The 13,755-nt window shown below is 41.0% G+C and overlaps 1 protein-coding gene across 1 annotated transcript in view; it reads left to right on the top strand.

Annotated features, from left to right (window-relative positions):
* DGKD (diacylglycerol kinase delta) overlaps positions 1-13,755 on the top strand; it is a 58,164-nt gene that overhangs the window by 27,521 nt on the left and 16,888 nt on the right. Inside the window, exons 4-12 of the mRNA XM_086468652.1 lie at positions 4,943-5,047; positions 5,865-5,997; positions 6,859-6,965; positions 7,457-7,582; positions 8,700-8,802; positions 9,288-9,450; positions 11,508-11,616; positions 12,413-12,552; positions 13,293-13,377. Of these exons, the coding sequence (XP_086324778.1) occupies positions 4,943-5,047; positions 5,865-5,997; positions 6,859-6,965; positions 7,457-7,582; positions 8,700-8,802; positions 9,288-9,450; positions 11,508-11,616; positions 12,413-12,552; positions 13,293-13,377 (1,071 nt within the window). The remainder of the gene's footprint in view (positions 1-4,942; positions 5,048-5,864; positions 5,998-6,858; positions 6,966-7,456; positions 7,583-8,699; positions 8,803-9,287; positions 9,451-11,507; positions 11,617-12,412; positions 12,553-13,292; positions 13,378-13,755) is intronic.

Raw genomic sequence — 13,755 nt, 5'->3', positions numbered from 1 at the left:
ATGGGTATGTGGGCATCCAGTTCTTACTAAGGAATGAAATTGAAAGAACAGCACCCAAAAGTTCAATAGCATTTAGGATCAAAAAAATACATTTGTTTTTAATATTCCCTTGTTAGGAAGAACAAGCACTTTTAATTTACGTAATTACTCATACCTAGATAACATTCAGAGCTGTTTCAGGGCAGGAGCACTCAGACTTCTGCCAATCCCCAAACAGGCCAAAAATGTATGAGATTATAAATAAATCTGAAAACTTTTTATTGTGGGTTTTTTTTTTTTTTTAACTCCTAGCAAGGTAGCCCCCATCCTAACTCAAAAGCAATCAGATCATTGTTTTCGTATTCTCTGTTTATGCGAGAACAAGAGGTCACTGGATGACATTACTGCTTTGTAAATTTAGAACAAATAAAAGGAAATGCTACTTCACCTAGTGCGTGGTCATCCTGTGGAATATACTGTTCCAGGATGTTAGTCAAAAGCTGTAACTAGAACATAAAAAATAGCTGGACCACGCTCGTTTCTAGCCACGTTTGCCAAGGGATATCCAAGCCTCGTGTTCCAGAGCATCGGCTCATCACGGCTGTAGCTGAGAGCAAATACCCCAGACTCCCTGGCTGGGAAAGGGCAGTTTTTCGGGGGGAAGGTTGTTGTGGCTTCTTTTGGAGATTACAAGAATGATTTTTTTAAATTTTTTTTTTTTGTGTGTAAGAGGTTAGATCTATCATCGGTCTTGTCTAAACAGTGCAGTGTATGTAATAACCTTTCTCCTTCAGGTGGATTTCTGGAGTTGAAATTACTGGCTCAAATAGAAGGAGGTAAAAGTGGTAGGATGAGTGGTTTTCTTTCCCTGTGAGTGAGAGCAGGGTAGTGGCATGCCTGTTGTACATTGGCCTGTGCAGGTGAGAGACCAGCGGCTGCCTGCAGCGCAGGGAAAGCAGAAGTGTCTTATTCTCACAAGGTATCTGGTGTTGGCTGTTGTGTGTGTGAGGCTGTGTGAAAGGCGAGAACTGTTGAACACTCTGTGAAGGAAGTGTCCCTATTAACACGTTTCTGAATTCCTATAATTATCCTCATTAAAATGTTTAACTGTAACACCACTGCATCAGAAAAACAGGTTTCTGTGGTTTCTTAATTTCCCCAAAGAATTGTTACACTAGTTACCTTAAAAAGTTATCTGTCCTTCACAGTGAAGCCTGAATTGTTCCACTTTGTCCTCCTTGGAATAGGAGTGAAGTTAAAGATTGTATTCTTTTATTTCCCATCTCTGATAACCCCAGTAAATCCCAATGCAAATACTGCTTTAGAACTGACTAGTGGGGAATGCTCTTCATAAATTTATCTTGCACAAAGCTGCATTTTGTTTGCAGTTTTGTAGTTACACAATAGACCCTTTATTTTAATTCTGTGACACTTTTGTCTGGATGATTCAAGTATGAAAATCTTCTTGATCTCTTTATTTGTCCTCTTGTCTTACAAACTTTAACTTTGAACAGAGGATTGTCCAGCACTGGATATGGGGATTTTTAAGATGATGCAGTAGGTGACTTAACAAGGAATTAGTGATTTTCTGTATTGGACGGTCTCTCCAGTGATCCAGGAAGTCAGTACTCTGAGAAATTAATTCTTATCAAAGGAGCATCTGCATTTCTGTATTTTGTGCCATGATTTTTAGATTTTATATCTTACAAGGTGATTTAAAAATGATATAATGATACTATGTACTTTGCATTTGCCTTTCCCCTCCGCTCACCCCACAACCCCTGAAAAAAAAGAAAAATAGGAAGAGGGGTAGCACTGAGTAGGAGTGTTCTGAAATTGGATTGTGATGATGATAAATTAATTTTACCAACAAAGTGTATGCCAGTGGCTTGTTGAGTGCACTGGTAGTTCCTTATAAAACCTGGCTGGTTTTAAAGCAATGAAAGGTCCTTGGATGCTTTATCATAGGATGTTTGAAGTTTACGTAGGGTACAGTTGTACATGTGCAATTATAGATGTTCTTGGCTTTGCTGACAGAAAAAAGTGGGGCCCTCCGTTGTCTGAACAAATGAACAAATTATTTGAACTTGGTTTTACTTCCAGGGAAAAAGCTGGTTCCTCTTAGCAGGACTTAAGAGATGCTGCTCGTTCTTTTAACTTCATGCTGATTTTTGCAGTAGTGTTTCATGCGCCGTAAAAGGTTTCTCTAGGGTAGCCATTGTTACATAGCAGAGTTTTTTTTCATTGTTACATAGCAGAGTTTTTGATGGAAATACAGTTAACCACACGCTTTTTGCTTTCCTAAAGAAAAAGATAGATTGCTGTGATTACCTTCTTTGGGAATAAATTTTAGCAGAGCTCGAATTGCTTAAGGGAAAGGTCAGGGAAGAGGGAAGGAGTTCTTCAAAGTTTTATTTTAGGAAAATTGTAAATATTTATTTCTGTTTTTCTTAGGATTGATACAGATCAGGTCGTTTTGTCCAAGATAGAATGCTCTATGCCAAAACTGTGTTTCTAATATGAATGACCAGTCCTTGCTTTAAAAAGGCTCCATTCATTGCTTACTTTATATGTCTGTAGGACCCTTTTCTAGGTATAGGTAATGCCTCTGGCTAAAGTTAGTGTTATTGCAGGTGAATGCTGCAATCTATCCTATGGAAAGAAACATTTTGAAAATTGAAGAGCTTAAAATAAAGCAGAAATTTACAGGTGTATCTTTTGTTGACTTTACATACACATTTCTTAGTGGGTGCTCTGAGGCACTTCAGCATCAACTAAAAGTTTGATGTTCCACTTCAGAGGTTTTTATTTTTAATCTGGTTTATGAATGATAATGAGAGAAGTGAGAAACAGACTGGAAAATGGTAGTTAACGGAGGTCATGTATTAGGGTGATGTGTATGGGTTTTTAAGTGTTCATTAGCAAAATTTTGGTTGCATGCTTGCAAGAGCCACACAGGCCTCATTAACCCAACACAGTCCTAGTTTGTTTTAATGCATTATTTCAGATGTTAGGGTACAATGTGCTGGAAAAGCAGATGATGTGGACAGTTTTTTTGATATACAGGGGCATGAAATGCAGAGGGGCACAGGAGAGCCTGGGCTGCTGGAAGTTTTTAGATTTGACATAAAGGGGAGCCTTTTGTTTTTTGTTAATGGTGCTCAGCCTTAATGCAGCTTTTCTTAAATGCAGGTCTTGCAAATAGTTCAATATTGGTCTAATTTAAGAAGTCAGTTTGATGGAAATCATTACAGAGGTGTGCACAAAGAGGCAGTGTTAGTAAGAAGGACTTGAGGGTGTTGGTTGACAAGAAACTCAACATGAGCCGGCAATGCGCATTGCAGCCCAGAAGGCCAACTGTATTTTGGGCTGCATCAAAAGCAGTGTGGCCAGCAGGTTAAGGGAGGTGATTCTCCCCTTCTACTTTGCTCTGGTGAGACCCCACCTGCAGGGCTGCGTCCAGCTCTGGGGCCCCCAGCACAAGAAGGACATGGACCTGCTCAGGCAGGTCCAGAGGAGGCCATGCAGATGCTCAGGGGGTGGGAGCACCTCCCCTGTGAGGGCAGGCTGAGAGAGCTGGGGTTGTTCAGCCTGGAGAAGAGAAGGCTCCGGGGAGACCTTATGGTGGTCTTTCAGTACGTAAAGGGGGCCTAAATGAAAGGTGGGGAGGGACTCTTGATCAGGGAGGGTAGTGATAGGATAAGGCGGAATGGCTTTAAACTGAACGAGGGTAAATTGAGATTAGATATTAGGAAGAAGTTCTTCACCCTGAGGGTGGTGAGACACTGGACCAGGTTGCCCAGAGAAGCTGTGGCTGTCCCCTCCCTGGCAGTGTTCAAGGCCAGGTTGGATGGGGCTTGGAGCAACCTGGTCTAGTGGAAGGTGTCTCTGCCCATGGCAGGGGGGTTGGAACTAAGTGATCTTTGAGGTCCCTTCTAGCCCAAACCATTCTGTGATTCTGTGATTTTATGGTGAGATAACTACAGTGTGGGGAAGAAAGACTTTGGTCTTAGGAAGAATAAATGTTGATTTATAGTCAAGTCTGGACCCCAGCTGAATGGGTAGCCCTGGGGACTGCAGACATAGTCCTATGAAGAGCTAGGAGCTTTTATTTCTCTCTGCTGCCGCCATCTGACAAAAGGAGAGAACGTTGGTGGTAAGCTGCGCAGAGTCCTGTCTGCCTTCCTGGGCAGAGGGGAGCTTGGGCCACCCTCCGTGTTTTCTACTGGTTTGTTAAAACACTGAACGGTTTATTTAACACGTGGAATTAGCCCAGGGTAGAACCACACTGAGGACAGTATTTGTAGAGGAAGGCAAACTTACCACTCCAACAAATGTTCCTCAAGCTGCTAGTGGAATATTTGTTGGAATATCTTTTATGTAATAAATGTAGAACAAGCCCTTGGGAAACATAAGGGTTCAAAATGCAGTGATTTCTCTTCTAGATTGCTTATTTTGTTTGGTTTCTACCCTCCTCCCTCCCCACTTGCCATGACTAAACAGATTTTTAGTACAATGTTACAGAGTATGTTATCTAATTCATTATTTGCTAGAAAGTGGTATTATACTGTTAACAAAATGTTTTAATGTTGTTGCCAATTTAAAAAGTAATTAAGTACTTAAAAAAAAACTAATGCAAGGTCTGCACATGTAATATATTAACTCCTGCTGCTCTGTGCTTGATTTGTGTTTTGTTGTTATCTGGGTATGAGAGATTTCTTTATTCAGGTCAGTATTGGGAATGACAGCTAAAGTCTGTGGTTCTGTACTTTAATGAAGGAATTAAGGTATGCTATGGTGGAAGAGAAACATGGTTGAAAGGTGCAAATAACTGCTGTTCTGTTGTGCAGCTCATTGCTTCTGAAAATAACTTCGATAGACTATGCTAGTGATAACATATTCTCTTGCTGTCTCTCATTCACGTGCCTAGAATACACACTATTCATTTTCTCTCACTCTTCAGATTATCACTCCGTGTCGGAAGCTCATCCTTTGTGCTGATAACAGAAAAGAGATGGAAGATTGGATTGCAGCACTGAAGACTGTACAAAACCGTGAACATTTTGAGGTAACAGGAAAATGTGTTCCTTTGCACATTGTGCCTCCCAAATAACAGCTTGTTTTGAGATTGGAGTCAGCTTCCAGTGAAGTTAATAGAAGTCATTTTTATTGACTATAGTGGATATGGTGTTAGGTCTTCAGTGTATTTGGGATAGTCGTTACAGAATTGATTCTCCAGAGAACGCTTGTGGCTTTGTATACTCTCCCTTGGTAACTTTGAGAAAACTTTTCAGAGTATGGGCAGGTTATGAAACACAATTCTCCCCTTGTATTTTCACTCTTCTCCCTGTCCTAATTCATGTCTTGCCTGCTTGGTGTTCTGCCTACTTCAATGCATCTGTTTGCTTCCTGGGGCTGTAGTTAGACCAGCACTACTACCAAAAGAAACTGTCTTGTGTTTTCTCCATTCTAATGCTTGTGTCCCTGCTCTCTTTTGCTGGCACAAGCATTCCTCTGCTATGCAATAAACCAAGCTGGGGAACTGATCGTGCTGAAAACTTAATCCAACAAAAAAATGGGGAAGGATCAGCTCTCCAGCAGACAAATTTTCCAGTTCATTTCTCCTACACGTGCTTGTAGTGAGGCAAGGATGAGAGGTAGGACAGGAGCATGGATGAAGGTGTGGCAGCTTCTCCAAGTAGTCTCTTGTGGCTTAAAGACCTTCTTGAGTTACAGCTAGTGTGTATAAACTGCATGTGGCCTGCTCTTGCCTAGTAAAAGTGTGCTCTTTCTGCCATTCCTCACTGCTATGTGCAAGTCTTTAAGGGAAAAATAAGCCTTGTTGCTGTACTTTAGACTTTGCTGTAACACATTTATTTTATTAGTCTACCCAGTACAGCATGGACCATTTCTCAGGGATGCATAACTGGTACGCCTGCTCACATGCTCGGCCAACATACTGCAATGTGTGTCGGGAAGCGTTATCTGGAGTCACGTCACATGGGCTCTCATGTGAAGGTAAGTGTGCTTTCTTGTCTCCTGTTTTGAGAGCACCGTCTTTATAGCTCAATGCCATGTTCCAGAGATAATTTAAGAGGAATGTTGTTAACAGTCTGCAAAAAGATGTGGAAGAATGCTGCGTAATAAACTTGAGAGCTACAGACTGTGTATGACCCTGGAGGTCTTCTCTGGACCTGATGCTGATATCCTTTGCTGCTGAATTCCTTTGGCTTCACAGAGAGTTTTCCTGCAGAAGTCAAGATCAGGATCGTGGCATTTTGTAAAAGGGTAATAGATGTGATGAAGTTTTCATGCTGGTTTTAGTGTTGGATCTGGTGGTAATATAGCTGATTATTTTTTTTCCTGTATACTGCCATCCCTTATTAAAATCATGCTTCTGAAGTGGACAGGTATGTACTTCTGTGGTATCAGGTGGAATATTCAGATGAATACTCCTGTTCATAAGAATAATCGTGTTTGTAAGAACATCCTTGTTAAGTGTTTGAATGCCAGGAGGTTGTTCTTTTTCAGCTTTGGCATAGCAGACATGCCTGGCTGCACTCAGCTCATGCTCCTGGTGTGAATGAAGTTACACTCACACTGTTTAAAAGGATGCAGGAGTGTATGACTATGTAAATCATGTCACATTTAACAAGGTGATAACTAAGTTTTGTACAAGCAGCTAGCAAAAGTGACAAGGCAGGAGTTAATACCTAACTCATCTTACTCAGTACGCTTAAAGCTGATAGTTCTGGCAGTGCTAACAAGGGCAGTGTGTGCCTGTGCTTTTTTCTGGAGCCAAATATGATCACTTGGGAAAGCTTTCGCACAGACTGACCATTACATATTCTAAGGCAGGATTAATATATTCTTCTCTAGTGTGCAAGTTTAAAGCCCACAAGCGATGTGCTGTGCGGGCAACCAATAACTGCAAGTGGACAACTCTGGCCTCTATCGGGAAGGATATCATTGAGGATGAAGATGGGGTAGGTGTTAGTCTTAACTCTTCTAGCCTTACCTTGACATGGAAGCACTGGCATGTGCTCTACAGCTTTCTTCACTGTACAAATGGCAGATTCTGCCTTTATGTGTTAGCGATGTGGGAAAGGCCTTTGCTGTCAGAACTTAAGATTCTGTGTGAAAAGTCCAACCAGGGTAGTGAGGACTCCTTAAAAGAGACTCCTGCTCTGGATCGGGGAGTTGAGGTTAAATAATTTGAGATATGGGGAACCTGGAACAGTACCTTAGCCTATGGGATGTCTGATACAAGTCATTGTTTCCTGGGTATTCTGGGGCGAGTCACCTGGTCTCTTTGTGCCCGAGCATGATGTAAAGTGCCAGAAGAGGCCTTTGCCATCCTTAAACAGTGCATATAAAGGCTCGCCCACTGTATGTCCCAGTGCCACAGTGCATGCTGCGCCCTTGAGTTCCACTCTGGAAAGTCCATATTGCTTCTCTCCATCTGTACCATTTGCAGATCTCCATGCCACATCAGTGGTTGGAAGGAAACCTGCCTGTCAGTGCCAAATGCACTGTGTGTGATAAAACCTGTGGCAGTGTCCTACGCTTGCAAGACTGGCGCTGCCTTTGGTGCAAAGCCATGGTGAGTTGAATAAACATGATCGTTTCAGTAAAAGCATGGTCTTGATCAGCTATTTGGTGTACTCTTTTAATGACATTTACTTAGAATGAAATCTCTAACCATGCTGTTAGTACTTGCCGTGAAGGACTTTATTGTTCTTTCTCCAGATGATAAACAGCCTGCAAAAGATAGAAATTTTAAGTTTGTGCTGAAAAGTGTCACTGCTATGTGTACAAGTTAGACCTGAAATAAGTATCTGGTTCTTTGAAAGCTCGTTTTCTTTTGATAGTGAGCTTTCGTAGAAGAATCTAATTACACTAGATATGAATCGATGCTCAGGCATGGGAGATGTTGGATTTTTAGGAGTCATTATTTGTCATTTCTACAAGTTGAAAAGGTACAACAAAAAAGGACGATAAAGAATACTAAGCTATTCTAATAATAGCTATTTCCCTTCCCATTGCAATAAGTTTCTCTTGCCTAACCATTGCAGTGATGCGAATCTTGCTATGTTTTCAATTGTCTATAGTATTAATAAGAGAAGTATCACAAAATAAGTGTTTATGATGTAGGGGGCAGGAGCTCAAACCCCAAGCAAACCCTCTGTCTCGCAGTCTTTGTGTACCAGAAATGATGAAAGTGCCCTACTCTACTTTGTATTTCCTTTTTTTTGGGTGGCTTTATTAATCCCTTCTTCTCTTACCTCTTATGTCCCTCATGTCTTCCTGCTTTGTTTTTTTGGTTTCTTGTTTTCTTGAATTCCCAGCTTTTTCTTTTGTTGCTACTTTTGATCTCTCAACTGAGGCCAGGATTTTGAAAGCGGAATACTTGAAGGCTCTTAAAGCCTTCTGTTATCTGGTCCTCTCAGCACTCAAAGTGCTAGTCTCATAAATTCAAATGGCAGAAAAAGTGCATACTGATCGAAAGAGGAGAATTAGTAGAAGACTCTGATTAGATCATTCTTAAAATAACTTTTATTGATTGAATTTCCTTGGATTTGCCCTCTCTTCTTTTTTACTCTTCCTTTACAGCCTCTTGTTGGGTGGCTTTCTGAGTTATACCACAGTGCCCAAAAGGGTTTGAATGATTTTTTTTTTTTTTTTTTTTTTTTTTTTTTTTTTTTTGGTGGTGTTTTCAGGTACACACAGCATGTAAAGAGTTGTTGCCAAACAAGTGCCCTCTTGGGCTGTGCAAAGTATCTGTCATTCCTCCTACTGCTCTTAACAGCATTGATTCAGATGGTAAGTATCGCTACTAAGTAGTGCCTTCTTTCTCTTCCTCTCAGTCAGTCCCTTCAGCTAACACTATTAATGCTAGTCTCTGTCAACTGAAAATTCTACATTTGCTATTGCTGGAATTCCAAACTGGAAGACATTGCTGAAATATGGCAGTGAACTGTTTGCTTTGCTTTTGCATTCGGTTTGTTACTCTGTAACATCCGTATTTGCTGAGCTGAAGCTGTTTAGGAAGGTTGAGGAAGCTGAAAATTTTGGCATACTGCTAGGAGATAAGTGTGACATTTGGCAGCATGAGATGTGGTTTGTGCTGAATTCAGGGCTATGCACATTTAGCATTTACCCAGTGAGTGCCATAAGCACAAGGAAAGTATTAGCTTCTTCATAGCTGTGCTGGAGTGTGGGGTGTTGCTTTTTTTCTCGCTCCACCTACATGGGCGGCTTCACATCCCTTGGCTTTTCCTCCTTCTCCCTTCCCTTTTTCCTGACAGGTTTCTGGAAAGCTACTTGTCCCCCTTCTTGCACAAGCCCTTTGTTGGTCTTTGTCAACTCAAAAAGTGGAGACAACCAAGGCGTAAAATTTCTACGAAGGTTCAAACAGCTACTGAATCCAGCCCAGGTCTTTGACCTCATGAATGGAGGCCCTCACCTTGGGTAAGCGGGTATTCTATGGAAGCACACATTTCCTTGTAAATACCAGAAAAGTGTGAGGTTTTAATTTGATTATAAGCTTATCCTCAAATATAGCAAGGAGCCTATTCCTCAGAGAAGACTGAACACATATGGAGTTTGGAGGGGTTTCCCCCTCTCTGTTTGATGTTATTGATTAGCTAAAACCAAAAATATTGTTGAAAAAAGTTATTTCCATTCATCAGTAACAGCAGGACAGCTTGAGGAGTTTTAGGGGAATTCCAGAAACACTCCTCTGGAAGAAGACCAAGCATGGAAAGCTTGAATCCGGAAGAAAACTTATCAGCAGACATATTTGTAACAAGTGTACTGTTAATGAGAGTTAACTTCAGTAAATCAGGTGAACAGGCAAATGTCATAGGTAGCAAATGAATATTGTCAAAATGAGATTTATCCAGAAAAAACTTACCTGGGAAGTTTGTGAAACTTCCACCCCTTAAAGATTTTATGGTGATATTGAGAAAACATCTCTTATGAGTGCTTTTGATAAAGTCAGTTCTGCCCTGGACTCTAGATGACATTTCAGGCTTGTTTACCAGATTGCACTAAAGTATCTATGGATTAAAAAAAAAAGTGGGTGCTGTGGAATAAATTGCTTTAGTGTATTTCTGCAACTCTGTTTCAAAAAAAAAAATAAAAATTTTGGTCTCTAAGTTGTCCTCTTCCAAATGTTTCTTTGTTGAATTGTATTTCAGTGATTTTTGTCATGAATGGGTGCTTTTTATAATAAAAGCCAGCACAAGATGAATTTCCTTCATATTTTTCTAAATGTGACTCAAAATCTATGACTAAGACCTGTAGATGCAGGGTGCTAAATCTAGGAGTGTCCGCTCCTGGATGAGTGACTGTCAGGTTCTGCTCTTCTAAGAACTACTGTGGTTTCTTGCTATGCTGTATTGCAGACCACTGGCATTTAGAACTGCAGCGTGCTGTCCGCAGGATGTTTGGCTGATAAATAGTTTACAGAAAACCTTTAAAATCAAGTATTTTTCTTCTTCCCCTCCCCAGTTGGACTGTCTTTGCTTTTAAACAGGAGAGAAGGGAATGGAGGGAATCAGTTATTTTCTCAGGCTGTGGCAAACACTTCTAAAACAGCTGCTCTTGTATGCTTTCTTGAAAAGGAAATGATGGAACAGAATAAAGGCTGCTTCTTGATAATTTAAAATTCTCATCTGGTGCCAGTCAAACTGTACTGTAAGATGTTGTAATTTCTGATAGCCATTTTTTATGTGTCAACAATGCTAGAAGAAATAACAATTTTCATGTACTACAGCAAATCCCGTTTAGGTAATAAAAAAAATAAATGTACAAAACCAAAATAAAAGCAGGCAATAGTTCTGGAAGATGTTTAGTATGACGCACAGTTTCAAACAGTTTAAGGAAAGGTTGCTTTTATTATTCTGGAAAGGGTGAATAGCAAAATTCACGCTTGTCTTGCTGGTGAGTTGCCTGCTTGCCTGCAGGACAGACAAGGCACCAGAGCATTGATTTCTGTTGCTTTCCCTGAAGGACTAAAGCTTGTGAGGCTTTACGTCCTCTTCAAGTTGTCTGCTTACTGAATGACTGCGTAAGTTCCCACTCTTTAAGCTTTGATTTAATTGGTGCAACCTTGAATGTGAAGGCAGTGACATCAGAGCACTCCAAACAGTGACAAATAACTAGTGTTAGGCTGAACACAACAAATCTGGGAAAAGGAATTAATTCAATGGATAATCAGCTATATCACATGCTTGTTTCCTCTTCTGTTCAGACAAAAGTGCTGTGCTTTAGTGGAGGAGTATGTCTGGGACATATTTCTGTAGTGAACAGCCGTTGTAAATTGCTTAGCTATATTTATAATTCCATATTTATAATAATTTTAATTCATCTGAAGTCTGAGAGTGGCCCATATTCATTGTGAAATCAGAGCCTACTTTGAGCAAATATGCCATGTTTATTACCTAGATTGGACTTGTTTATAATTTTTTTCTGTAACAGCTGATCGTCCTTCCCTCTTGCCTTTTTCTTTCCCTTCTCTGTAGTTTACGCTTATTCCAGAAATTTGACACTTTCCGGATTCTAGTTTGCGGTGGGGACGGAAGTGTTGGCTGGGTTCTCTCCGAAATTGATAGCCTCAATCTTCACAAGCAGGTACCTGCCCAAAGAGCTTGGTTGGATGAAAGAATGAAGTAGTAACAACAGCATGGGTTGGAGAGGAATTTCTTTGATCATCCAGATGGAGTTTGCCCCAGGACTGAAGCCACTGAAAGCTTACCACAGCAGTGTTCTTGCAGTAGTTTTTTACAAGAAACAGTACTGAACTATTTGATTATTCCTATCTCCAGTGCTTCTCCACAACTCCCCCTGACAAGATCCAGCTTTTGGAGTAGCTCTGACTTACTCCTGCTCCATTGCAGCAGAGACTTGTACTCAGGAAAAGCTACAGTTAGAAAACTGGGAGTTCCACAAGGGTTATGATTCTCATCTATTCCCTTTAATTCTCATGGTGTAGTTTTCTAAGTCTTGGGATAGACAGAAACTTCAGTGAAGTAGAGGCATCACACATTGTTTAATTAGTTTCCATTTTGTCTTGGAGAGGGCTATATGAATTTTACAGAAAAAGCAACAGCACCACCTGATGGTTAAGTAAATACATCTGTAGAAGGGGTTTAGCAAGCATTGTAGAAGGGTTTTAGCAATGTGCTCCTCGAGGTGGTAGCTGTAATATGCTCATCTCTCAATTAACAACTTAAAAGTAGAGGAAGTTTTCCCTTACTTGCATGCGCTTCTGGCTGTTTGCCCCATCCAATTACTTTGTCCTCACCCTGGAACTAGCTGTTTCTCAATGACTGGTCTGTATAAGGAATCATTCATGTTACTTGTGGCTGTTTGCAGCTTGTGTTTTCCCATTTGAATATTGGTTTTGGTTTCCTTTTCTCTAATGCAGTGCCAGCTGGGAGTGCTGCCCTTGGGAACTGGGAATGACCTTGCCCGTGTGTTAGGCTGGGGGTCTGCTTGTGATGATGACACCCAGCTCCCACAGATCCTGGAGAAGCTGGAGAGGGCTAGTACCAAAATGCTGGACAGGTGAGTAACCATCACTACGCTACTCCCCTGCTCAAGAGTTGTGTGAAGATATCCTTCTAGGACAATTGGGCAGTTTTTGATCCTGCCCAGCAGCTGGACTTCTTACCAATGCCAGTTAATCGTTTTTTCTTTGATAATTCTCTGTTGCCCTTTAGCAACAAAAGGTAGTCTGGCTTTCTGTGTCACTGCTGCAGAATAGAAATGAGTGAAATTGCCCAATGTCCAGTGTCCTTGTCTCATGTTCCAGAGTTCTCCTCGATTGAATTTGTCAGCCTTATGGGCACGGTTTATCTTTTTAAGCTAATTTTTTTCTCGGTAAATTTGAACTAATTTGTCTTGAGTTTGACTTAGAAATGAAAGCTGAATGCAGAAATGGACATCTTTATCCCTAGTATTGGTATCGCCTATGTATCTTTGTACATTTAAAAATGGTTCCTGTCTTTAGAGCTGCATCTTGGCATCTGTTGATGCCAATTTGAGTCAAAGTTATGCCCGTAGAATTTCTAAGAGGGAAGGTGTTCCCTGTGCTGTAGGATACTTGTTCATAGTGTCATCCTTCCCTCTTCCCCCAGTTCAGCTCCTGTGCAGTTCCCTTGCAAGTCTGTGGCTTCGTTACATCAGTCGTGCCTCTGCCAAAGTGCAATTTGTTCTGCTTTGAGGTTCTAACCTGTTACGTCCTTTGGATAAAGGAGGAAATCATCTGCCTTATAGTGACAAGTATGATGCCTCCTTTTCAACAGGTGGAGCATTATGGTGTATGAAACCAAACTCCCTCGCCAGGCCTCCACTTCCACAGTCACTGAAGATTTCAGTGAGGATTCTGAGGTACCTTGCAAGATGCAGAGGGCAGGGGACTGGGAGCAACAGCCTCAGAACAGATGAGATAGGATGCAGTGGTTGAGCTCAAGTGGAGCAGGCCTGAGCCATGATTTGGGTGTAGCAGGAGCTACAAAGATCTGGGGGCTTTAAGTCAATGAAGTATTATGGAGAAGGATGGAGGTTGGGTTACCAGAGTCAATAACCATAATGAGGGATGAGAAGAAGGTGTTTTGGAACAGGATAGAGAGGAAATGTCTGTCATGACAGCAAGTTGATGAAATTGTGGAAAGCTGCATAGCACTCATAAAAAAACCAAACCAAAACAAAAAACCAATTTTAGATCCACAGTTGATCAGAGACTTTTAAGAACTGCGTTGCTGCTGA

This window comes from Leptosomus discolor, chromosome 7, assembly GCF_034619465.1.
Source record: "Leptosomus discolor isolate bLepDis1 chromosome 7, bLepDis1.hap2, whole genome shotgun sequence".
NCBI classification, from domain to species: domain Eukaryota; kingdom Metazoa; phylum Chordata; class Aves; order Leptosomiformes; family Leptosomidae; genus Leptosomus; species Leptosomus discolor.
The sequence above is the reverse complement of the archived record's forward strand: the minus strand, read 5'-3'. Positions and strand labels throughout refer to the sequence as shown.